Source organism: Typopeltis vanoorti, chromosome 14 (genome assembly GCF_054136105.1).
Source record: "Typopeltis vanoorti isolate ZY-2024b chromosome 14, IOZ_Tvanoo_1.0, whole genome shotgun sequence".
In the NCBI taxonomy this organism is placed as follows: domain Eukaryota; kingdom Metazoa; phylum Arthropoda; class Arachnida; order Uropygi; family Thelyphonidae; genus Typopeltis; species Typopeltis vanoorti.
The window spans coordinates 44,201,858-44,227,602 of NC_143562.1; the positions used below are offsets into that span (position 1 = coordinate 44,201,858).

At 34.0% G+C, this 25,745-nt stretch overlaps 1 protein-coding gene across 2 annotated transcripts in view; it reads left to right on the top strand.

Moving 5' to 3' along the window:
• LOC150099412 (arginine/serine-rich protein PNISR) overlaps positions 1–25,745 on the top strand; it is a 313,080-nt gene that overhangs the window by 234,614 nt on the left and 52,721 nt on the right. For both annotated transcript variants that reach the window (XM_090404218.1, XM_090404217.1), the window contains exon 10: positions 1,702–1,917. In XM_090404218.1, the coding sequence (XP_090260344.1) occupies positions 1,702–1,917 (216 nt within the window). The remainder of the gene's footprint in view (positions 1–1,701; positions 1,918–25,745) is intronic.

The window sequence follows — 25,745 nt, forward strand, 5'->3', positions numbered from 1 at the left end:
AGATAATTAATAAACAAAATTCTTTAGTATCCCAAAATGCCATGACCTTTCCTGCTGATGGAACTGACTTTTTCTCGTTTGGTGCTGAATAACCAGCTTCTGTCCATGTTTTGACTGCTGTTTGAATTTTGGTGTGTAACAGTGAATCCAAGTCTCATTCATAGTAATAAATTGATGCACAAAATCAGTTTTATTCTTGTTAAAATGCTCCAAGCACCATTCAGAGATTTTCATGTGAGTGTGTTTTTGATCTGCTGTGAGCAAGCGTGGCACCCATTTACACAAAGCTTTTTCATTTGCAATTCTTCATGCAAAATATATCCTACATGTTCTTTTGAAATGCCTATAGTCTCAGCAATTTCATGTACTTTTTACTCTCCAGTCATCTAATACCATATCGTGCACTTGATCAATGATTTTTAGTGTTGTTACACTTTTTGGATGTCCTTCCCCCTTCATATGGATCATCTTCAAGGCTGGTACGGCTACGTTTAAACTCGGCAGCCCATCCCTTAATTGTCGAAAATGAAGGAGAAGAGTGCTCATAAACTTTTATGAACTTCGAATGAATTTCTTTTGGTGTTAAACCTTCTTTTACAAAGAATTTTATAACAGCACGATACTCAGTTTTATCCATTTCAAGGGATACAGACAATACTTTTGCTTCAGACAGCTGTAAAAAACAAAGTACTTGATTGAATGACTTGTAATTTCACATGGATGCTTATGACAGATGTGCCAACTTAGAGGGGAAAAAATCTTGTCTATAGTGTTGCCATCTATGATTGAGGCCGAGAACTTTTCAGAACACCCTCGTATATTGTAAGCTGTTAACTAGCACAATAAATTCAGAAACTGTAGTACTGAGTAATGCTGCTTTTGCCTTTGCTATAGCAGGATTGGTATTCATAGTGTGGTTGAACTTCCCGTTTAGAAACTCGACAAGAGTCTGTAAATTAGGATGAAAGAAATTATTATGGATTTAAAATGCTCATCTAACATATTTTTCATATAGCATAGTATGTGCAGTGCCATCATTATGATCTGCAGTTTATATAGTTGCTTGTTTACTTGATACAGTAAAGGGAGGTATTGTTTTTGTAAAGCTTTGCTACTAAGAAGTGTGAACTAGGAAAGCAAATTCCATTGACTTGCTCCTAACAGTCAGTTTTTCATTTTAACTGGCATAAGTTTTTGATTCATAATAAATTTGTATTTAAGCATTAAGTTGTGCACATATTGCTCTATTTTTCATATTAAAATATTTCTAGTTACTTAGCCAACAACTCGTGGTACCAAGCAACTAGGTGTGCAAAGTCACATTTATTATACATCTTAATTGTATCTCCTCATAGCATTGTATGTAGTTGTGGCAAGGGGATGAATAGAGATTATGCAAGTAACAGATAGTATAGTGGCTTTTTTTGGTCTGGGTTTACTTTAGTCATCTTTCTAATAATTCCTGTCCCATTTATCTTTGTTAATCATAATATGAAACCGTTTCTCACCACCACCACACATGGCACACATTATTAACAGACTAAAAATATTAAACAGCATAAGTTATTTAATACCTTTGTTTATAATGTAAATTACTTCACTGAAATTCATAAAAGCAGATTGCTTTTTAAAGAATTTGCAATTGTTAAATTTATTCCTCTTTGGCAAAATTATAGTAGGAAGCAATTATATTATATGTAGGTGGCCTTGCTGGATATGGCAGTGCAAGTGATGTCAGTTCAGAAGAGAATGATGAAGAGGAATCTTCCAGTAAAGATGTGAATTCAGATGAGGAATTGTATCAAAGGATTCAAGAAAGAAAAAAATTATTTGCAGAAAAGGAAAGAACTATCTTAGAAGACATAGAGAAAGAAGAAGCTGCTGAGAGATCAAGAATCAGTTCATTACAATCAAATGGTATTTTAATATATTTCATAAAGATTCAAATGTTCAAAATGTTATATAAGACAGTTTTATAGCTGTCTGCATGCACTTTTTAATTTTGATTTTGTGAGATTACAGTTTTTTTTGTATTATTTAAACTTAGTCATTTTATATGGAGAAAAGAATATCTTGAATATAATGCTTTTTATGGGGGGGGGGATGAAAAGTTCTGATAAACACCTAGAACAAAAACGATATTTAAGTAACTGATATATAACCACAAGAAAGAACATATCTTACCTTTAATTCCCATGTTCCATCAAATTGTAATAATTTGTTCTTTTCTTTTGGGATATATAAGAAGACATAAAATTAATTAATTTTTGTTCTAGGTGTTTATCAGAACTTTTCTGCCCCCCCCCCCCTCTCATAGGATGTGTGATGAAGACAAAATATAAACAGTTTTGGTGATCAACTTAGCATATTAGTTGATAGCCCCCCCCCCCCCACCCACACACACTAATACAGTTGCTGTAGACCTGTTCTCACTGCATCTTCAACATAGTTGACCTGCCACCACATGTGCTGCTTAGCTGGAAAAACCAAGGTTTGAATTCTGCCTGTGATATGTAACTTTTGTAAAGGCTTTTCAGCTTGCCTGCTTGGAAAGTGTTCTGATTTTTTTTAGTGATTGTCAGACTAATACAGTAACTATAAATCTTTTGTGGCCACTGTATTGTCAGCACAGTTAATGTGTAACTCTGGCTGGTTTTTATCCCCACACAATATAAAGGCCTGAGAATATATACATTTTATGGATATAATACATTTGCAGTTGATTTGGTAATTTAAAGAACCAGCCTTTTGTGCACCTATGATATATGATCTTGATGATACATAAACTTAGGAAGAATTTTGTTTCAGGTTCAGTGACCACCTGAGAGCTGATACTATAATGCAATTTTTTGATATCTAGATAAGTGTGGTGAGGATGGGGGTAAAAGTTTACACCACTCCTAAGTAGAATTCAGGGACAGGAAAATTTTTGGGTGCTTGTATAATAAGTATAATACCAAGATGTTTGAATTAATTATAAACAAGTTCATGGTGGTTTTGTGGAGCAGAAGAACATTGAGAGTAAATCAGCCAATTAATTTTTATATAATATAAAAAAAAGGGATACCCAACATATTTATTATGACTGAATCTTGATAGTTTGCAGAAAATTATCACCTTTCCATGGATTCCTTTCAAAATACATTATTCAGTCTCTACAATCTAAACTTAAATAATTCTTCTAAACACATATTTATTAAACTGGTAATTATCTATGCATTTTAGCTTATTTATATTGGAGTCTACATGAACAACTTAGAGTCAGATTTATCTGCATTGTATGTCACAGGAAGATATGTTGCAAAAATCAGTTCTTGACATTGTTATCCATATAGGATATCAAGAAAATTTGACTTTTCAAAGAGTTACTACAGAAAATGAAGGACTCGCTTCCTGTGCTAGTTAATGGTGGGAATTTTATTTCCCAGAATCTGGAAAATAGATAAATTAAACCAGAAAATAGCAAATACACTCAGTTTCAAAACAGAAGTAAATGATTATGACTTACTTTTTCATTCATCTGAAATCATAGACATATGGTAGATCCCCAGATTTATGATTTAATTGGTTAATGGAAAACTGTTGTTAAGTAAGTTTTCATATTCATTTCATTAGTGTTCTGTCTCTTGATAGGTCCAATGGTATCTCAGCAAATTCTTTTCCTCCAATTTTTCCTCCTTCATTTCTTGATATCCTCTTGTGCCCATTATATCATCAAGCATCATTAGTCATCTTCTTCCTATTGGTCACTTTCCTCCAATTTTTCCTTCTATCATTCTTTTCAATAGGCTGTCTCCTCTTAATACTTGTCCTCTCCAATTATGCTTTCTTTGTTGTATAGTCTTTAGTAAATTCCTTTCTTCTTCAACTCTTTGTGATATTTCTTCATTGGTAATTTTTTTCAGTCCACTTATTTTCTCCATTCTTCTCCATAACCATATTTCAAATGCCTCCAACATTTTAGCTTCTTTCTTCCCAATTGTCCATGTTTCCAATCTATATACTCCAAATATCATACTTAATAAGCCTTTTCTTTAAATTTTTATTCGTTTTATTAATAAACAAATTTTTCTTACTATAAAATGCACATTTTTCTTTGTTAATTCTTTCTTATTTCAATGTTGCATTTTCTTCTATTATACTACCAAGTATTTATATAGTCTCACTTGTTCTACGTTTTCTCCATTCATCATCATCATCTTAATACTTCCTGCTTTCAGGAGATTGTCATCACTTTTGTTTTCTTTGTGTTTATTTTCATATCATGTTTTTTTGCATATACTTTCGAATTTTTTTATTAGATGCTGTAGTTCATCTTCAGTATTAGCTAATATTGCTCCGATTATCTGCAAATGTAATATTTTGTATTGTTCTTCCTCCAATAGTGATTCCTCTTTTTTCTTCATCAAATGCTTCTTTTATCATTTCTTCTGCAAATATATTGAAGAGCATCGGTGACAGACAGCACCCTTGTCTTACACCTCTACCAATCAAACGTTTTTTTAGTTTTTCCTACTTTTGTCTTTATTATGACAGTCTGGTTCATATATATAATTCAGCTATTAACCTTTGGTCTCTCCAATCTAATCCTGTTTTACGTAACACTTCCATCAGCTTTTCCCATTTCACCATGTCAAATGCTTTTTCAAGGTCTACAAAACAGACATAAAATTCTTTATTTACTTCTATATTCCTTTTGCATATGGTCTAATTGCATCTCTAGTTCCTCTGTCTTTTCTAAATCCAAACTGATTATCCCCCAGAAAATACTCCACTCTATTATACAGTTGTTGATTTAATATTCTTAGCAGTACTTTAGCAGCATGCAAGAGTATGCTTGTAGTTCTATAGTCACTGCACCTAATAGGATTGCTTTTCTTTTCAATTTATATAAGAATACTCTCTGTTAAATCTTTAGGCCATTCTCCTGTTTTTGTAAATGAGGTTGCATAGTTTCCATGTTTCTGTTATACCTTTGCCTCCAGTTATTTTAGGATTTCACTAGTTATTCCATCCACTCCTTCCATCTTTACACTTTTTAATTCCTTAATTGCTGCTTCCACTTCACTCTTTGGTATTTCAGGACCTCTATCTTCTGTTGATATTTCACTTTGCTCTTCTAATTCAATTTTCTCTGGTCTTTTATTTTTTTGCATAAAGTTCTTTGATGTATCCCTTCCATCTTTCACCTTGTATATCAATATCATAAATTAATTTTCCTTGCTTATCTTCTAATGGATTTCTTATGCTTTTCTTTTTAATATTTGTAAGTTCTTTTGCTTTTTCAAACATTTTATCGAATGTCCCCTTTTATCCATTTCCTCAATTACTTTACATTCTTCTTTTAACCATTCCTCTCTTGTTTTATCAGTTTCTCTTCTCAGTTCATTGTTTAATACTTTGTATTTTCCTCTTCCCTCTTCAGTGTTTGCATTTTTCCATCTCTTCTTTCCTCCATTTTTCTTATAATTTCATTTGTAATCCATGGCTTCTTAATTACTTTCCGTTCCACAAAATGTATCTCTTCAGCAGCTGTTTCATATATCAAGTTTTTCAGTTGATTCCATTTTGCATTGGCATCAATAGTCTCTTCAGATATATCTTCTTTGTTTCTTATTTTATTCTCCAATTCTTCTCTGAATTTCTTGTGCATCTCTTTTGAATTTTTCTAGGTTCCACTTTTTTCTTGCTTTTACATTTGTTTATTTTCTTAAATCATATTTTTAATTCCATAACAAGTAAATTATGGTCTGAGTCAATATCAGCTCCTGAATGTGTTAATATCTTTACACTGTTTCTATACCTATTTTGTATTAGCATATAATCATTGATCATCAATCATTGATCAATCATATAATATCTTGCAATATCTCCTGGCATTTTCCATGTATATCTTCTTCTCTTTGGAAGTTTGAACCAAGTATTACCAATAATGAGTTTCTGTCTTTTACAAAACTTTGTAAGTCTTTCACCTCTCTCATTCCTTTTTCCAAGACAATATTTTCCTGTTATTCCTTTCTCCACCTTTTCACCTACCATTGCAGTCCAGTCTCCCATCCAAATGGTACACCTTTTAGTTCTGTCTTCTTCCATTATCTCTTCTATTTGATTATATATCTCTTTTACTTCATTTTCATCATGATAACTTGTGGGCATATATATATATCTGCATAATCATTATGTCCATGGCCTTTGCTTTCAGTTTAATCATAATCACCCTATAACTTTTATATATTAATTTTCTACTAAATTTTAACCTTTTCATTCAACACAAATGCTACTCCATTTTTTTCCTCGTGTTCTACAGGAATATACAATTCTATAACCATCACTTTCAAAATCTCCTATATCTTACCATCTGACTTCATTTATACCAACCACATTCAATTTATTCCTCTCCATTTCTTTCTTCAAGTTCTCTAATTTACCAGCTCTCAACATTATTCTTACGTTCCATGTTGCCACTCTTATAATTCCTATCTTATTCTTCCTTGGACGTCTTATTTTATTCATATTTTCCTCAATACTTGGGATCTCATCCATCTGCATCAAATTCCTGACATGTACGCTCAAGGGGTGTACAGGATATGATAGTACTACATGAAAAAAATTACATCATTACTAACTTCCTATCTACAATTTTCCTCCAAATCAGTCTGTTACTTGTCAAGACTCCAACATTATCAGATCTTATATTTCTATCATCTAATGCACTTTGTACCGTATCAATCCACCTATATCTTGGTCTCTCTCTGGGTCGTTTTCCTGCCAACTTGGCAGAGAACACTTGTTTTGTTAATCTTTCCTCTCCATTCTGTTTCAGTGACCATACCACCTGAGATTAGCTCTGCTAACGCATTCCTGGATGCTCAAGTTCTTTCCTAATATTCTCATTTTTAATATGATATTGCCATTGATGGCATCTGTTCACGCCTCTGATCTTTCTCAGGATCAGAGGCGTGAACTCATATCTGCAGTCTCTAGTCTTTGGTCAAGTGTTTTACTTCTGACCCTGCTCTTAGATCCATAAGTTAAACACAGTTGACATTTTAAATGAATCTACCTATTTTCATTGTCTTTGTTTTTTTATTGCTGACCTTCATGCCATATCTATTACAACAGTTATTCAATTTAGTCAGAGAATCTTGCAGACTTGAAGCAGATGTATTTAGAAGTATAACATCATCTGCATAAAGCAAAGAGCTGACATTAACATCTCCAATTTTGATATCATGTTTAATACCACTTTCGTTCATAATGTGATCCATATAGATAATGAATAACAGAAGGGATAATGTACATCCTTGTCTCACACCAGATTTAACATTAAACCATCTTCCAATACTTCCTTCAATTCTAACAGCTGACTACAACTCAAATAAAGACTAAGTATTGCTTGATATAATGCCCCATTGACACCATATAACTGTAGCATATTGAATAGCTTCTCTCTCTTAGCACCTTGTCGTATGCCTTTTCCAAATCGACAAAACTTAAATACAGATCTTTGTTATATTCCCATGCTTTCTCGACTATTTGTCGTAAAGTGAAAATCTGATCCTGACAGCCTCTACTTGGCCCGAATCCAGCTTGTTCTTCACCAAGCTTTTCTTCCACAATTCTTCTCAACCGTTTCTCAAGTATACTTGCATAGATCTTGCCAGAAACACTCAATAGGAAATACCTCTGTAATTCTCACATTGAGTTTTATTTCCCTTTTTATATATGGGTACTATGAGAGCTCTGCTCCAATCATTGGGAATTCGTCCCTCTGTCGAGGCTTTCTGAACTATGCAGTGCAGCCACTGTAAGACTTTTATACCACCATACTTCAGCATTTCTGGTCGAATATCATCTACTCCTGCTGCCTTTCCACATTTCAAGCCTTTGATGGCTTTTTCTACTTCAAGTATGGATATGAATTCCTGACTGCATGCCTGGTCAGTGTTTTTTTACCACTGTGCTGTCATCACTGCTTGTTTCATTTAGCAATTTTTCAAAGTAATTACTCCATACTTCAAGAATATCTTTTTCTCCGTTTTCATGTCACCTTTATCATCTCTAACTCCTTTTACAGCACTCTTTCCTCCATTCTTAAGCTTCTTCAACAACCTCCAGCATATTTTGCCACCTTCTTGATATTTATTTTCTATATTCTTGCCAAAGTCCTCCCATGACTTTTGTTTAGCTAGTTTTACATACTGTTTAGCATTCTTGAATTTGTCTGTATTCTCTAAGAGCACAAGCTGACTTATTTGCCAGGAACGTTTGATATGCTTTCTTCTTTTTCTTCACTGCCTCTTTAACTTCCTGTGTCCACCAAGGAGTTCTAATTTTTCTATCCTTGCAGACAACTTCACCACATGCCTCTCTAGCTGAATCAATCAGGGCTTTCTTCAAGGCTTGCCACTGAATCTCCAAGGTTTGATTCCTGTTCTCAAACTCTTTCATTTTTTCTTCAATAATCTTTCTGTATTTTAGTCAACAGTTCACATCTGAGAGCTGCTCAACTTTTATTCGCTTTAAAACTTTCTTACATGTTATTCTTTTCAATATGAAATTCAATTTTATCCTGCTCAAGACTAAATAGTGATTACTTCCAATTTCAAATCCTCTGTACACCCTAATGTCCTGCACCAGGGAGAAAACATCACTATCAACAATAACATAGTCAATGAGACTTTTCTTATTCCTAGCCTCTTCTCTCCATGTGAATTTGTGCACATTTTTATGTTGGAACATGGCATTAGTAATAACCAGTCCATGTCCTGAGCAGAAATCCAACAGATATTTGCCATTATTATTAGCTTTGCTCTTTTCTCCAAATTTTCCCAAAATATTTTTGTATATCTCACAATCATTTCCTACTCGGCTATTTAGATCCCCAACAAGGACCAACCTTTCCTGTTTCATTTTGTCAGTTGCTTTCTCTAAACCCTCAAAAAATTCCTCCACATCTACCTTAGTAGAACCTTCTGTGGGACCATAGGCACAAATAAGTCTCATTGTCCATTTCCCCGTTCTCATATTTGCCCACATTACTCTATTTGAGACTGACTGCCATTCAAGAAGATTACCTTCATATTTTGTGTTGAATACTATGGCTACTCTTTCTTTTTCTTGGTTGTAATTGCCTGAATATAACATTTTGTATTTATTGCTCTCATCCTCATTGTCTATATAGGAGTTTCATAGGGTAATGACCTGAGAAGCCTCATTTCTTCTCCTGCCGGGCATGACATCTATCATTTGCCAATAGACCCCATTATTGCCAGTTGTGGAAACTAAATTTGCCGAGTTTACCATATTTCTTGGAAATAATACTGAGATGGTTTTTCCATTGCCTTGCTCAGGAAACCATTATGATATGGTCTTAAACCTGGGAGAGTAGCAGACTCCCACTGCTTAGAATCTGCTCTCACTACTAAAGATAGAAAATAAAGGAAAGATTCATCCCAGCCCTCGAATTAATCTGATAGCATTGGGAGGAAGGAGCAAGAAGAAGAAGAAAGGAAAAAGTATAAAGAAAGAAGAGTAAGGACCAATCTACAGATAATATAGCAGACATATATTACATGAAGCATTTCTCGTGGAAAGGCTTAGACGTTGGTTATGCATTTTCACTATATTATTTCAGGAAATTACAACGTACTAGGATATACATTAAAATAAATTTTAATATATATCTATATTTCGGCAACGTCACGCTGCCATTTTCATGAACTTAGGTACAAGATACTTTTCTGCTCGAATGACAATGCCCTAACCACAGAACGAAACCGCATCCTCAACACGTTCTCAGTCAATGGCTAACCCCCCCCCCCCCCAAAACCCAAAAAATATTAAAACCAGCACCCCCCCCCTCACAACAAGGATTACTCTAAATCCATCACCATACCTTACATCCGAGGCACCTCAGAAAAAATCACAAAAATCCTAAAAAAACATAACTTCTTGTTACAAACCATATAAAAAATTGGCATCCCTTATCTGCTCAACAAAAGACCAACCTCCCCCCCTAGACCTACCTGGTGTGTACCAGGTCCCTTGCAGCTGTAAGCTGTCCAACTTTGGCCAAACAGGCAGGACAGTAAATATCGGAATTTCAGAACACAAGGACTACATCCGGTTTCACCAATACAGCCACTCTGGTCTTGCTGACCATGCTCTGGATTCCTGCCATAGAATACGGTGGAAAAAAGCCAGGATAATACACCGTGGCAAATACAGATATGAAAGGCTTTTCATAGAATCAGCTTCAGCCCTAAGAAACGAGCCAAACCTCAACAAATTTGGCTGCATGAGACTTCCTCAAATTTGGGAAACCTACATCAGAAGACCTTCAGGCCAATCGCCCGCTAGAGGGCACCATCAGGACTTTAGGAGAAATAATAGCTTCATTCTTCTTACTCTTTTATTGTTTTTGCTGTGCCTGCGTGCACATATCTTGTACCTAAGTTCTTGAAAATAGCAGCGTGACGTTGCCAAAATATAGAAATATATTAAAATTTATTTTAATGTATATCCTAGTACGTTGTAATTTCCTGAAATAATATAGTGAAAATACATGAAGCAAGGCATGAGCATCAGGTACCTTGGGTTCACCACTCTTGTACTCACCAGAGTGAGCCCTTGAGGAAAGTTGTCATGAATTGAGGTTATGCTCTTGAAAATACAGGTCGAACTATATAATACCACACCATGGCACTTAAATAATGAAATAATAAAAAACACGTGATGCCAAATGCTACAGGATTTACTTTTAGATTACTTAAGTATAAAGAGCTAATAAGCTTCATTTCGGCAATGAAAACATTACTTAAATTAAGGGGATATTAAATCCCACATAGTTTTAAAACCGAATAAGAAACTCAAAGATCGGAATCAGAGAGTTTCTTGCCGAATATAGTAAACTATAAAGTATCGGCGACACTAGCGTTAGCCAATGCAAGTGATCCTAGTACGTAGTACAATACCGGGCAACTCGTTGCAAAGGTGGGGGAAGTTCAGATCGCTATTCTTAGGTATTTTCCATAATGTAAAAACACATTTCCTAGGAAATGTATGCTGTTATTACATTATGGAGGGAGGTCACTACCCAGACCGGCTTCACCTTTTTTGAGGCTTCATCAGTGAGTAGCTAGACCTAATACCAAAGTGTATAACGAAAAGAACTTATGTACTCTGCGAACGAGTTTTCCAAACAGGTGCAACTATTACCCAAACCGGTTTCAGCCTTTTTTGAGGCTTCATCAGTGAGTAGCTAGACCTAATACCAAAGTGTATAGCGAAAAGAACTTATACTCTGCGAACGAGTGCACCTGTTTGGAAAACTCGTTCGCAGAGTACATAAGTTCTTTTTGCTATACACTTTGGTATTAGGTCTAGCTACTCACTGATGAAGCCTCAAAAAAGGCTGAAACCGGTCTGGGTAGTGACCTCCCTCCATAATGTAATAACAGCATACATTTCCTAGGAAATGTGTTTTTACATTATGGAAAATACCTAAGAATAGCGATCTGAACTTCCCCCACCTTTGCAACGAGTTGCCTGGTATTGTACTACGTACTAGGATCACTTGCATTGGCTAACGCTAGTGTCGCCGATACTTTATAGTTTACTATATTCGGCAAGAAACTCTCTGATTCCGATCTTTGAGTTTACTTTTAGAGTTTCTTAAAATAAAAATCTACATATAGTTTCTTCTGACCTAAGGAGTCTTTTCTTAAAGCAAAATTTATTGAGAAGAACTTCATAAATTTAACTGTAGCATTAAAGGCAACTGGACCATGATTAAGGCCAGAGCCGGCGCTAGGGTCTTTGCTGCCCGCATTCAATGTCTATCTAAGTGTCCCTGTAACGATCCAGACGTGTGTGGTTCGTTTGCGATAATAAAAATTTAAATTATTTGAAATTTCTTAAATAAATTTTGACAGAACAGCCACACGTTGCTTCGCTGAATGTAACGAACCGGGGGTGTTGACTAGGCAGGATAATCATTAAAAACCCGAATATTCAAAAAATTCTCAAAAGTTAAAAGCAAATTTTGATAAAACCACTTCACTTTAATCGTTGAATATAATGATACAGGGTATAGCCTTCTCACCGATCTGAATCGCTAACAAAATTAAAATGAATAATTTTAATTAAAGTTAAAATTTATTTGAACTAAAGTTTAAAAAATTCTTGCATTTTACTAAATTCTTAGTAACTTGTAAAATTTTTTTAATAATTTTTATAAGTGGAACTATCTTTTAGGAAAATAAAAGAAACTCAAGATAGATGAGAAAATAAGAAAAGAATTCAGAAATAATAATTAGAACATTTTATTAATATTAATATAAGTATTCAAAAAATAAAATCTTTACAGAATAACAGAAAATAAATTAAATTACATAAATATACTTGAAATTTTTTTATTAAAATTTTAGGGTTCTTGATTTCATATTCACCAAATTAGAAATAATGGTCTTAACATCTAATTCCGCACATACATCACTTTCAATAGCTATTAACGCCAAACTAACAAGCCTTTTTTGTGACATACTTGTTTCTTAAGTAGGTTTTAATCAATTTCAACTTGGAAAAGGAATGTTCACCGTTCGCTGCCACGCTACTTCGGCATGGTCTGTTCCCCTACGCCGAGCAATTTCACTTCTTCAAGGTCAGTACGATAATCTCGTTACGGAGGTAAGCGTCCTACGAGTATACTCGTAGTTGGCTTGTGCAGAGCATATACGGTCTATGAGAATACACAGTTTTGATGCCATCCCCACAAGCCAAGCATTTTCACTTCTTTAAGGTCACTACAATAATCTCGTTCCCAGCGGTAAGCGTCATACGAGTATACTCGTAGCTGGCTTGTGAAGCAGGTTTACTCACTACGAGTATACTCGTAGTTGGCAGCGAACGTGTTAAAGCAATTGGAAAGTTACAGAAAGATAAATTATTGGACACAATAAAATTAAGAATATCAAAAGGGTTTTGAATATTTAAATTATCCTTTCGAAAAATATCCCAGAAAGCACATAACTTGTCATATAGTACTATTGCATTTACGTTTTTATTGTCGGCATCCATCAAGAGAAACTCTAAATCGTCGCAATTTTTTTGTAAATCTTCGTTATTAATTTGTTGTAATCTATACAATAAATTGAAATTATCATAATATGTTTTTAGTTGTTCAAAACGTTCTATTAACGAACACATTGCAACGTCTAGAAGTGTATAAAACACATTCACTCTAAATTTATCTTCTGGCGATTGTGGCGTTTCGTCATGATGCTCGTAGTCAAATTGTTGTGTCTTCTTTCGTTGTCGAACTTCCGTACCAGTTTTAAATTCTTGTTCTCCATCCACCTCTTCACCCAGTTCTTTTGCCGTTTTTAGAACTTCTTTAAAATTTGTATCTGATCGATACTCTTGTAAGAATATTTTTAAGTTTTCGATAGATTCTAAAGCAAGTGTAATGTTCATATTTTTATCTTGAAGCATTTTACTCACAAGCTTTATTCTGCTAAGTAAATGATGCCAAATTATAAGAGAACAAATAAATTTGTAGTCCTTCATTTTAGCACATAAATGTTTGTGCTTTATTCCGAGTTTCTTTATTAAAATTTTCATTATTTAAAATTTCAAAAAGTGCATCATAAATTTCTCCTAACTGATATCGTAGAGGGCGGAATGCATTAATTTTACTTTCCCATCTCGTTTCTGATGCCTGTTTCAATGTTAAATTTTTTACGAACTTTAAAAGGATTGCCCAACGTTTGTAAGAGAATGAAAAGAAATTATATATTTCTTGAATAATTGCAAAGAAACTAATTGTATCTGCATTCACTTTGGTGGCTGCATCGTTAATGATTAAATTTAGAGTATGAGCAGCACATGGCACATAAAAAGCTTCAGAATTTTTGTTCAAAAGCAAATTTTGGAGCCCATATTTTTTCCCTTTCATATTTGCCCCATTGTCATACCCTTGACCTTGCATGTCTTCAATAGGAATATTCCATTTTTTCAGTTGCTCCACTATTGTTGCACATACACCACTTCCTGTGAAATCTGATATATCTGCAAAACCTAAAAAGTTTTCCCTGATCTTGACAATTCCATTGTCACAGGAAACAAAGTGAAAAATAATGGTCATTTGTTCTGTTTTACTTGCATCAGGTGTGCAATCTAAAATTATGGAATAATATTTAGATTTTCGAATTGATAATAAAATTGTATCCCTGATTGTATTACTTAAAGTTTCCAATATTTCATTTTGACGCTCTTTACTCAAATAGTGTACTCTATTGTTCAACATGATTTTCCATAACGGGATCAAACTTCGCAAACAGTTTGACTAATTTTAAAAAATTGCTGTTATTCTTTTCATATAGTTTATCAGATGATCTGCAAAAAGCTAAATTTTGGCTACCAAGGAATTTTATAATTTCAATCAAGCGTTCTAAAACACTCGTCCAATGTTTCTTTTCCATTTCATACTTGCTTTGAGTCTGGCAATAAATAGTAGTTTTGTTTTTTAAATTTTTATCAAGTTCCTTCCATTTAAGAAATTTTTAATGTGAGCATAAACTAGTCTCATGTCTATGCAAAGTTGTACTTACATTTCTCCAATTGTTGTAACCTTCTACAAGACTACTTGATTCAGTAAGTGTGAAAAGTTTGCAACAAAAACAAAAAACAGAATTTAAAGTTTCGGAATAAATGAGCCATGTTCTTGGCACGAGCTCCCCGTTTTCCATTTTTCTATTATAATACGTGTCGCCAAATTTACGACCATATGTATCTCTGGGATATATTATATTTTTCTTTTGAACAGGCCCCATTTCAATTAAAACAACTCGTAATTTTTCATCAATATTTCCCCATTCACCTGAATCTTCTAAATTTACAGAGACTAACAATGTGTTAGTTTCGTGGTCAACTACAACTAAATCTTCTCCTAATTGTTTTTCACTTAAATCCTGTGTCTTGTTATCTTGTTCAACAGTTGTAATAGTACTTTGATGCAAATTGGATGATGTGCACGGTTCTTGAACTCTGATTTCTGATGTATCGAGTTGGTTACAATCTGCACCATAATATTTTAATATTTTAAAAAAATTATTAAGAGCCCCAGTTTGTTTCTTAATATCTGCTTCTTTTGCAGCATGACACTTACGATTTTGTGCACCAGATAACTTTTTTTTAATTTTTGATTCCATTTCTATTTTATAACCACAAGAAATTATTACACAACACGACACAGAGACAAAACAATAGTCCGCATTGCGCTACTGTCAGTAGCCTATTGAGATGCATACTGTTATAAATAATCTACTGTTGCTATCCTGTCATCACTGCGACATTGTAAAATTTTATTATTATTTTAACTTTGTATACTTGTAATTTCTATTAATTACTTGTGATGTCTTTTTTCTTTACTTTATACTTTATTCTCCGTTATTCTAATGTAGCTGTGCGCACTCTCTCTCAGAATCTCTTGTTTATATTATTACGTGCTATTTTTTTTTTTTTAAATAACGTTACCTGTGGGGCGATCATCATTAAAAGAAACACACATATAAACCACAGTGAAAATTATTTAATTGTAAATATTTCATCCTAAGTATCTTAGGACATCATCAGTACAGTATTTAAAAAAAAATTAGGAATAACATACAGTTAGGGCGCATGATTACAATAGAATCTCATGAAAACGTGCATAACGTGCTAAAGTAGTACAACAAAAAAAAAAAAAAAAAAAAAAAAAAAAAAAAAAAAAAAAAACGTTAATTATTTAACACAGTTTTGTATGATAATTTCCCATACTTTAGGAATAGTAAGAACGTCGTTGCGGTTTAGGTTTGGTCTGTGTAGTAGGGCTTCAGAACTTTCTTTGTATAAACGTTCATGTTTAAATAAAGATCTATGTAAAAGTTTAGCCTTTTCCCAATGGATCCTATGGTTTGGATTTTCAATTCCGTGTTGAGAGAGGCCAGATTTCTGCGGTTTAAGAAGACGAATGTGGTCTTGATGTTCCGAGATGCATTTCTGAACAGACCTACCTGCCTGTCCAAAGTAAGATAATTTGCATGATCTTACTTGTTACCTTCTCCTAAGGGTGAGAGTTTGTCCTTAGGAGAAGGTAACAAGTTGTAAATTTGGTTGATAGGTTTGTAAGTAGCGGCAAAATTGTATTTCTTCATAATTTTAGAAAGACGTTCTGAGATGCCTTTAACGTAAGGTATGGGAATCCTATGCACTTCTTCCTGTCTGGTTTGATGTATGCAGAAGTGACTGATGATTTTTTGAGTTGTTTTGGGATTATATCCATTTAGGATGGCTGTATTTTTGATAACTTCTAATTCCTGGTTTAAAGTTTCTTCAGAGGAGCAGAATTTGTGTGCTCTGGAAACTAGTGATTTAATAATGCCAGATTTTTTTTTTTTTTTTTTTGTTGTTGTACTACTTTAGCACGTTATGCACGTTTTCATGAGATTCTATTGTAATCATGCACCCTAACTGTATGTTATTCCTAATTTTTGTTTAAATACTGTACTGATGATGTCCTAAGATACTTGGGATGAAATATTTACAATTAAATAATTTTCACTGTGGTTTATACGTGTGTTTCTTTTAATGATATTACGTGCTATGTTTACAAGAAAGTCAAATAACATTTATTTACATTACTGTGAAATGTACACGAATGTAAACATTAGAGAGATTGCTTTCTCTATCCTTCTATAAAAACTCTTTAGCAAAATTTAGAACCTTTTTTCTTCAACTTTAAAATACTTTAACACAAAACATTATCTACTCTCAGTTTACAAATTTTACTTATTAAACTCCAAGCTTACTCGCAAAGAGGTTATCTGAATCTCTCTGTTAAGTTATCTTTACAAATTTGATATCAACTTCTAACATGCCAATTGATTCTCTTAAGGACACTTCTTAACCTTATTAAACATTAAACATTTATCTTAAAAGTCTTTCTAATACAGCTATAAGAGGAATTATATAAAAGTTTTGAACTTACAAAGTCTCTGTATCTCGCAATTAGTCAAAAGTCTTTCACTAAAAGTTCTATGGCAATTCTTTCATCTCAGATCTTCATCTGGAATTTTGGCTTCGGCTATATCAATTGGGAATGTAGTGGGACTTGTACAGTTCCGGAAAAATGTTATTCTCCCATGGCGAAAAGAAAAACTTACGAGCAAAGGTACTTCGGGAAATTTGCCTCGCCTTTTCTCCTCTACTTGGGCTCGCCGAAAATGCCTGGATGACTGCCGTCTCAAGTAGCTTGAATTGCCGCCTCTAAGAAACTGAAAATGCCACCTCCAAATCAGGATCCCTGTGGACTGGAAACTTTTCTCTTCTACAGCGTTTGGGACTTCTCCTTTCGGCAGTTTGAAAGCCCTGTCTGTGGCCTAGAAGTCGTTTCTCTCTAGCGACGTCTCAAACCGAGAAGCTCCATTCTGGAAGTGGAAAACTCCTCTCTCAACCAACATCTGGATCTGGGATGCTCTCTGACAATGTCTGAAACTGAGCAGCTCTGTCTCTCTTTGGCAATGTCTGGGACCGGGCAGCTTTAGCTATGTCTGGAACCGAGCTGCCTTCTCTTTGGCAACGTCTGGGACCGGGCAGCCTCTCCTGTCTCTCTGTGGATGTCTCCGTAACCGGGCCCCCTCTACTTCTGCAGCAATCTCTGGATCCGTGCAGCCCCTTCTGTTTGCTTCAGTCCCTTTTTATTATACTTCCCCTGAGACCTTGCATGAAGTTTGGCACCCCCCAAAGAATCAGTATGATTCTTTCATCTTAAGTTTCGAGTTCGGCATGCCTTTTGTTCTCCTCCGCTTTCTTTTAATTGTAAGTTGCCGGCCATCGGAAAGTTGTTTGAACCTTTCTGACTGACTTAGCAGATATTTACACTTAGAGCCTGCAAGCCTTTCTAATACAAACAAATTTTAATAACAATCTTTCTAATGCCGACATGTAGATCTATTACATGCAGCTTCGGCGATATAAACATTGCCTTTGTTTTTAACACTCTATCTTATTAAAGCAGTATATACAGTTAACTTCCAGAGTGTTATTTACAATGACATCTAAAACAAACTATACAGAGACGAACAAAGTTTATTTTTACAATATTTACATGGGACTTAACCTAAGTAAACAATCGAATGTAATGTGCTTTGGAATATTTAAGCTACAATCAAGTTTTTACAGTACCATATGACTGGTTACGTAGCAACAAATGTTTTGTACGAAAATTCGTTTCTGTGCATAAAAACCATTCATTCACTTTAGATTCTGGAGGCAAGCATTTAGCCTGCTCTCTCACTGCAAAATTGTAAACAGCCGGCAATATACAATTTTTTAAAAAATTTTATTCGCTGTATCCGGCCTTATTTATTTTAATATTGATCATTCTAAGAATTTTTTTGTTTTTATGATAAAAATTTTGTTTCTTAAAAATGAACTTATGACCCGTGCCCCAGCGCCCTCTTCATAGTGGTGTCCGCATGCTCTGCATGCTTCCGCCATCCCTGATTAAGGCCTTAGTGCTCTGTTTTATTCAAAATTGGATTATCATTTATCCAATTTTTCTGACTAAGTCAATTTTTTGCAAAGCCTCTATGTCATTGAAATGTAACAGTAAAGGTAGGATTCATTCGGTTTTAGTTCCTTAGTAAAGGTAAAGATTGGTTCAATTGAAGAGCAAGGATTAGTTCCTTGCTCTTCAATTCATCTACATCTTCGGCAGAGATTTCTAGAGCCATCCACTTTACTATATAAACCAGAATCATTGATTTTTCCAATAAGATTCATAGCCTTTAGATTGGATTTGGAAAGTCCATCCATTCTAGGCATTTCTGATTATTTTTCTAACAGCATCTTAGTGTTGAATGTTATTAGATTATAACTTGAAACTTTTATTTAATGTGATCAACAAAATGTATTTTCTATCATATTCATGTCAGTACCAATTATATGAGAGCTGCAAAGTTTTCATTTGCCTCTTGCTGAGTACAAAAGTTTATTTCTTAATGCACACCATTTGTAGTTTGTATACATATAACAGATTGTGTACTACGTACACATAATAAATTTAGTTTAATTCATTAATGGAGATACCAGGCAGAAGTATTAGCAAGGTCATCTCTACCTATAGGAGTTGCCAAACAGTGTGCCACCTTTTTATTAAATTACTCTGGATTTAGAGAAAGATGTTGAAAGTTTATACTTCTGCCTTTTATCTCCACTTGGGCCTGGCTCCCACTGAAGAGACCTCAATAAAGGTCGAAACTAGTCTGGGTAGTGGCCCTTCCCTTAATGCATAACATTATACATATGAGCAAGGAGATGTGTTTTGCATTATGGGCGATACCGAGATAGGAGTGATGTTAGCTTGTTCCACCTTTGCAATGAGTTGCCCGGTGTTGTACCAACTTACCCCAGTCCTGAAGATACTTTCAGACGCAAACTTTTTTTTGCTCCCACTTGGATAAAGGATTAAACTAAATTTATTATAGTCTAACCAAGTGAAAAATAAACTTTCTATGTGCACATAACAAGTTTATTTATTTGAATGCAAGATCAGTATAATATGTAAACAATGGGAATATATTTTTGGCTGTAGGGTATTTTATCAGGCAAAAAAATCAGTAATGGAAGAATTGACATTAATGAATGACAGATCACAAAGAAGTGGGCAGCTAAGTAACCAAAAAAAAAAGAAAAAAGCTGAGCATTTAATCAGGAAAGATCTGAGCAATTCTGATAGCAGTGCACTAACTAAACTTAACCATATTCTCAACGCATTCTTAACCAATGGCTACAATCCCAGAAAATATTAAAATTCTGTAATCACTCCCTTTCAGAGCAGAGATTATACAGAATCTATCACCATTCCATATATCCAGGGCGCAACTGAAAAATTAACAAAAATTCTAAGGAAATACATCCTTACAACACTTACAGACCACATGCCGGCCTGGTTGGCTGAGTGGTTAGTGTATCTGCTCTCTAGCCAAAGGGCTGCAGTTTCGTATCCCACCGTGGGCATGGATGTCTGTGATTGTCTGTGAAAATACTAGTGGTGGTGGTTGGTGGTAGATGCCATTCGCGTAGATGATGAAGGTAGTTGTTGTTGGTGGAGATGGAGAGTTGTAGAGTAGATGCCCTCCCTCGATGAGTCTTTGGACTCCCTTGAGGTGTTATGTAATAATAATAATTTTAAAAAATTATCATCCCTTAACTGCTTCTCCAATGACCAGCCTCATTCCCTAGACCTACCAGGTCCCTTGCTGTTGCAAACTGCCCTACTATGGCCAAATAGACATGTACAATCCAGCCAGTATCAGAATTTCTGTACACAAGGACTACATCCAGTTTCATCTTTATATTACACTACAGCAAATACATATATGAGAGGCTATTCCTCAAATCTGTCTTAGCCCTGAGAAACTTTCCAAACCGCAATATGTATGATATAAATTTGAGTGCATGAGACTGTCCCAAATTTAGGAAGCACTCATCCTCAGAGCTTCAGTCCAATAACTAACCACCCAATTTAGTTCACTAGGGGGCACTATTTTAAGCCTGACTTTGGTTGCCTTTATTCTGCCTCATTTGCCCAGTGTTAGTGCCTGCATGCATATATTATTATTTTTGTGGTCCCTGACGATGGCATGTAATGTTGCCAAAATAGAGGAAAGTATTAATTAAAGTTCATATAATTAATATTTTAGCATATGTTCTTATTTTGTTGAAAAATAGTTCACTAGCACTGAAGTTGAAGATTGGATTAGCACAAGTTAATTGACTTGTAGAATTGGGCTACAGTAAAGTGTGCATATGTTGAGTATACCATGCTAGTTGACTAATGAAATGAAACTGACTGAATGTTTGCCGCTGATTGCTTCACCACGGAAAGGAAAACACTTTTCTTCACAAATTCATGACTTGGGCAGAAAGCTGCCATCATTAAGATTCAGTGTATGAAATATCACTTCTCTAGCTCACTGAGGGCCAAAAATTTCAAAACTCAACATTTTGCCAGAAAGTGCTTGGTGACTGTCTTTTGGAATACAACAGAAGTTGCACTCAACAGGACTGTATGGTGAAAAGCATGGAAATAAATTACAGATCTATGTGTAGATCTTGACCATGACTTTGCAAAATTGCTGAGGAACAGCCATTTTGCAAAGTAATGGAACATTATTATGATTCTGACCTGCCTTTTTCAAACTTCCAATTATTTCTTGAACAAAATATGCCACCTTAAGGGTATTCATTTGAACAATGACAGGTCAAAGCTGAGATGACGAAATAGTTCTAAATACAACCGGAAGAAATTTGCTTAAACAGATTTGAATACTTCATTACACAGAGAAAATGCATTGAATGGGGAGGAAGATTATGTTGAGAAATAGTATGAAATCTCTCTTTTTTATTTCACTGAGATATCTTTTGAGTGGGAAGCTGTTATAATGGAGACATTACTTTTGGACATCAGCCAGTGTGATGTGATCAGTCATTTGTTCCAAATTAGAACATGAATTGTTTATAAACAATTCACATTTAATATGAAATAACTATTACATGATACATTTAATAAATTACAGTGATTTTATTTTAATTGTATTCTTGATGTTCATCATATGCACTGTTTAATTAATATTCAGTAGTCATGCTCTGCAATTGATTGATTTTCTCTGCTTTTTTTAATGAGATATACTTTGTAATAACTTTTATTGTGATATAAATATGTCAGAAATATCAGAATAATGATAATAATAAAACACCTGAATGAGATGGAGGTAAGTCATACTCATATTGGAACTTTTTTTTTTTTTTTTTACATTTGTCCATGCTATGGATCCACATAATGTTTATTCCTGTGTTCACGTGATATCATATTCAAAATATAGATTGCCTCAGTTGTAAGTTATCAATAAAATAAATATGTTGTTTAATTTAATTAAATTTTATGGTCTAACTAAGTGGTACTATGAAATTACTATGAAAAACTATGAAATACCCAATTACTGTATTTGTAGTTTCATTTGCAGCAGTTTTTACATTTCCATATGTTAAGCATTAATTATAACGAGTTTTTTTTAAGACTTTTTATCAAACTTTCATCTCATTCTGTCATCTGATTGTACATGTTTTCTTGTCTTTGTGTTAATGTAAATGTCAGGCATAAGGAAATTAAAACACCAAGCTTATACAATTAACAAATACAAGTATTTGGCTTTCTTTTTTTCCAAGTGATTAGCATATCTCTTCTCCAGGCTGTGGGTTCAAATCCTAAATGGTCATGGTTGTTTGTGGTTGTTTTTTGGGAGATGAATTTCATTGCCTAGAATGAGACCATTAACATGCTTGTTAGAGGCTTGAAGGGACTTAAAAAAATGGCATGTTTTGTCTCTAGAGTAGGGTTTTCAGATTATGTTAAAAATAAATAGAAAGATAGAAAAAAAAAGATAAAATAGAACACAGTACTAATGTACTATAGGTTTACAACCTTTTATGAGTGGTAGTCACATTAAAAAAAAAATATTTTGTGTCTGTTCTTTAGATCCATCACAGACAGTTAACTTTAATACAGTAAAATAATTAAGAGCACACATGGTTGATTGAGTGTTTCACTATTATTATAGCCATTGCATGATGCTATTAGAAGAAACAACATATATAAAAAGCAAAAGCACCTCTATAGTGGATATGTGTTGCAGAAAATATTACAAGCCCTACAGTCAACTGCAGTAAGCTGTCTGCAATTTAGAAGCTGCTACTTGACTGACATTATTTTTAATAATTAATGATGTCAACTTAATAGCATGGCTTCAATGTAATGCTTTATATTAAACATTCTCTCTGCTCTAAAGGAGCTTTTTTGGAAAGACCTTTATTCCATTGTATCCAGTAGCTATTATAAACCTCAACAAACTACCCTGCTTTCTCTGGTTAAAGAACCTGAAACATAAGTAGAAACCTTGCTGAGTATAAGTCTTTTTGGATCATAGATACATATCTTTCTTAAATTTTATTTCTTTCTCTGAGACAACTACACAGCCAGTCATCTCAGAGGAAGAAATATGGCCTTTTCAGTTGTCTAAGCTTGGGGAATTATCGTTATATACTGTTGATTTACTTAATACCTGACGACCTTCATACCTGATGTTCAAATACTCCATATAACTATTTCAGTATCAATTGTTTGTTTTCTCAGACTGGAATATCATTTGTAAGTATTTTGCAATTTTGCAAACCTAGACCTGATATATAAATACTCTGAAAACTAAACTTCCCTCAACTCCAATCTATCCTAACATTTGGTTATTTGAAATATTTCACCCTATATGAAGTGAGAAGGGGGTGTTTGTTTGGAATTATGTCAAAAAGATTAGTATTTTATATGCACATTTCATCTGTTTTTCCATTTTGTGGGATGCTTGTTTGCTTGTTTTATGAGATATAGGACCTAGTGTCTGGAAGAGGGAGGAAAACTGCCACCAACATATGTGAGAGTGCAACTCCTGTTGTATATGTACACCTGCTGTAGACTGGCTTTCTGCTTTTTTTTTTTTTTTTTTTTTTTTTTACAATTCTCGCATCCTAATAGTATTATTGCCAATGTTCTTTTATTGTATAGTATAAATTTAACTGGCCTTGTTCACTTAGAAGATGTGTTTGCAGACTGGATATGAATATAAGGAATTCATTTGATAAATGATTTTATTTGCTAATTACATAAGCCCTGTGTTTTAATTTTATCATTATCATCATCAGCAAATTCCTGATACATACAATGATGCAATGTGTGGAATACTGGTAGTAGTTCTACATGATTAAGTTTACATTATTACTTGCCACCCATCCATGATTTCTCTCAAGATTAATCTTATTTGTCAAGACTCCAATATTGTGCAGGCTTATATTTCATTCTTCTAAGATATACTATCTCCATCCATTAGCTTAAAAACCTTGGTCTTCCCTGATGGACTTGGGAAGTTAGGGGCAGTAGTGGAAAGAAAAAAAAGTATCTTGAAACTTCCTGGCAAGAGTAAGTCAACATGTGCTCTGAGAGAATGCAGAAAAATGTTAATAAGCAAAACCGTGTGAAAGTAATAATCTTGGGAAAACTTTGATAAGAACATAGGAAATAAATATTAGGAAGGGTGCAAAATGTTCTTGAGTTTACAGAAAAAGGTAGAAATGGAGGGAACAGTAAGAAAAACCGGGATAATAAAAGCAACATGAAAACTGAAGATCAAGATATTCTAGATATCAGGGGTAATTATTTCAAAAGCTTATTAAACGAAACAGGAAATTTATTTGCTAAGCAAAGCAATGGAGTTTGCTTAGTGACATGAGCATTGAATTTTCAATCTGATATTGGCTGTGTTTGTTGATTTTACCATGGCTGAACAATGCAGAGTGCGTTTCGCAATGGTAAGAACTATATGGGATAGTTGAGGGTCTTCAGTGGAGATAAGAGATAGGATGTATATTAATAGAGCTTGTGTTTGGCAGCTCAAACTTGATTGTGGACAAGTCATAGGGGCTCGCTTGAAATAGATATCGTATGCACTAGGCAACCTGATGGTTTCCTTCAGCTTGTCGAAGTTGGAAGTAATCTTTATCAATCATGAGGCCAACAAAAGTCATGATAAGAACAATTATTTTAGAAAACTTATAATCTTCTATTTTGAGATCATTCTATGTACAGAAACATTGATAGAGACCAACTGAATCACAAATCAATAAGCTTAACACCCTCTTGGACAAAGTTTATTTCTGGGATGAAGAAACAGTAAAAAGGCTGAAACGTTCATCATGTTTTTCTCTAAGACTATATGGCCTTCATAAATTACATAAAGAGAATGTGTCATTAAGACCTATCTAATTTTCTCTTTGCATTTACAGGAAACTCTGCTTCTTTCATAAAAAAAAAAATTCAATAGATTTTAAGAATAAAATTACATGATTATCCTTACAACCCACAGATCTTCTAGTAAGTTTTGATGAAGTCTCAATCTTTACAAATATCTCTCTCACGAATAATACGATTCAATTACTTTATGACTTTTCTCCTGATATGGTAAAATTATTTGACTTCATAATTCAAGATATTTCAGTTTCCAGAACAAATTGTACAATTTGTTCTGGAACAAATTGTAGTTATGGGATCTTCCATTTCCCCAACTCTAGTTAATTACGTTATGAAACATTTTGAACAACATATTTTGAACATTTTTTCACCTAAACCATGATTTGGTATAGATATGTTGATAGTGTTTTTCTTTATGAGATTCTTCCTTGTCTAATTGTCATGAATTTCTTGAAAAAATTAATCAAATATACGCTGGAAGTAGAAGATAATGGCTGTCTTTCTTTTCTGGATGTTCTTATTCTATGTCAACCAAATGGTAGTCTACCGTTCTCAGTATATAGAAACTCAACTCATACCAGTAAATATATTGATTCTAACTTAAATCATCACCCTTGTCAGAAATATGGTGTAGTGAAATCTCTAGTAGAAGAGCTCATAAATATGTGCTATAGATTCTCTTCTAAACAAAGACTTGTTTATTATCAGAGCTACTCTTATCTCTAATGGTTATAATACAAAAACTATCTTTAAAATAATCAATAATCATGGCCATCATCTTCACCTGCCTCAAGAAGAAATTACTAGAATTGTATTCTGTATGTTAAAATGACATTCAAGAGCAAAA